The following is a 1130-nucleotide window of genomic DNA, read 5'->3' as shown; positions in this document are numbered from 1 at the left end:
TGGTTGGTTGGTTGGTTGGTTGGTTGATGGTTGGTTGGTTGGTTGGTTGGTGGTTAGTTGGTTGATGGTTGGTTGGTTGGTTGGTTGGTTGGTTGGTTGGTGGTTAGTTGGTTGATGGTTGGTTGGTTGGTTGGTTGGTTGGTTGGTTGGTTGGTTGACAGCTGATTGACAGGCGTGTCTCTGTGCAGCCATCTTGCAGGGCGACACCCTGGAGGAGATCTACGATCAGGTGAAGCAGATCATCGAGGAGCAGTCGGGTCCGTTCATCTGGGTTCTGTCCAAGGAGAAGTTATGAGATGTTCCGTCTTCATCACTCCTCTTCTTCACGCTGACTTTAGTTTTATTTTGAAAAGAAGAGTCGACCTGCAGACTGCAGCCTCTCCCCTCCACCCCCCTCAGAGATCAGCAGACATGTTTCACCTGACTGGGACTCCTGAGTATAGCACACAGGAAGTGACAGGAAGTGACATCACACTCAGCACGGTACGCTCCTTAATGTTTAAGGAAGGAGAATTTCACAGGAAGAGAAGAAAAGTTCACGGAACGTACGAAGCAGTTTTTATCCTGTTTTTTTTTTTTTTTTTTGTGGGTTTTTTCCCCTTCTTTTGTCTTGTAAGGTAACTGGGTGGGCGGAGCCTCAGTCTGAGGCAGAGGTAAGGTAACCAAGTGGGCGGAGCCTCAGTCTCAGGCAGCATTTTATTGGATGTGAGGAGGAAGAGACACAAAAAGCAAAACTTTGCACGTTTGAGCTTTAACAGCATGTCAGTTAAACAGTTTATTTCCCATCAGCCCTTTCACCTCAGCGTCTGACGGCTTCTTCCTTTTCTGTATTTTTACCTTCTTTATTTTATCCTTGCTGCTGCAGGACGTTCGTCTGGACGCTGCAGGGTCTCTGCTGCTGGAGGCGCCCAGGACTTTACCCAAATATTTAAATAAACTCATTCAGTTTTAAAATTAAATCTCAAATCTTTAGGTCAGATTTTATTTATAAAATAAACCTTTTTCTATTCAGGAATCAGATTATATAAAGTTTAGTGCCAAAAAAACTAAAGATTAGAAAGAAAAGAATTATTTGCACAAAATCTAATTTAAAAACTGTAAAATAATTTAAATCTAAAACAGAATTAATC

At 42.7% G+C, this 1130-nt stretch overlaps 1 protein-coding gene across 1 annotated transcript in view; it reads left to right on the top strand.

The window, feature by feature from the left end:
• The window catches only part of LOC106531552 (disks large homolog 1), a gene marked incomplete at its 5' end in the record, with an annotated part of 11992 nt that extends 10960 nt beyond the window's left edge, over positions 1 to 1032 (top strand). The window contains 1 exon segment of the mRNA XM_014027449.1: positions 189 to 1032. Coding sequence (XP_013882903.1) covers positions 189 to 295 — 107 coding nt within the window.
• Positions 1033 to 1130: the final 98 nt, after the last annotated feature.

The sequence above is a fragment of the Austrofundulus limnaeus genome, unplaced genomic scaffold (genome assembly GCF_001266775.1).
Source record: "Austrofundulus limnaeus strain Quisiro unplaced genomic scaffold, Austrofundulus_limnaeus-1.0 Scaffold649, whole genome shotgun sequence".
Taxonomy (NCBI): Eukaryota; Metazoa; Chordata; class Actinopteri; order Cyprinodontiformes; family Rivulidae; genus Austrofundulus; species Austrofundulus limnaeus.
The sequence above is the reverse complement of the archived record's forward strand: the minus strand, read 5'-3'. Positions and strand labels throughout refer to the sequence as shown.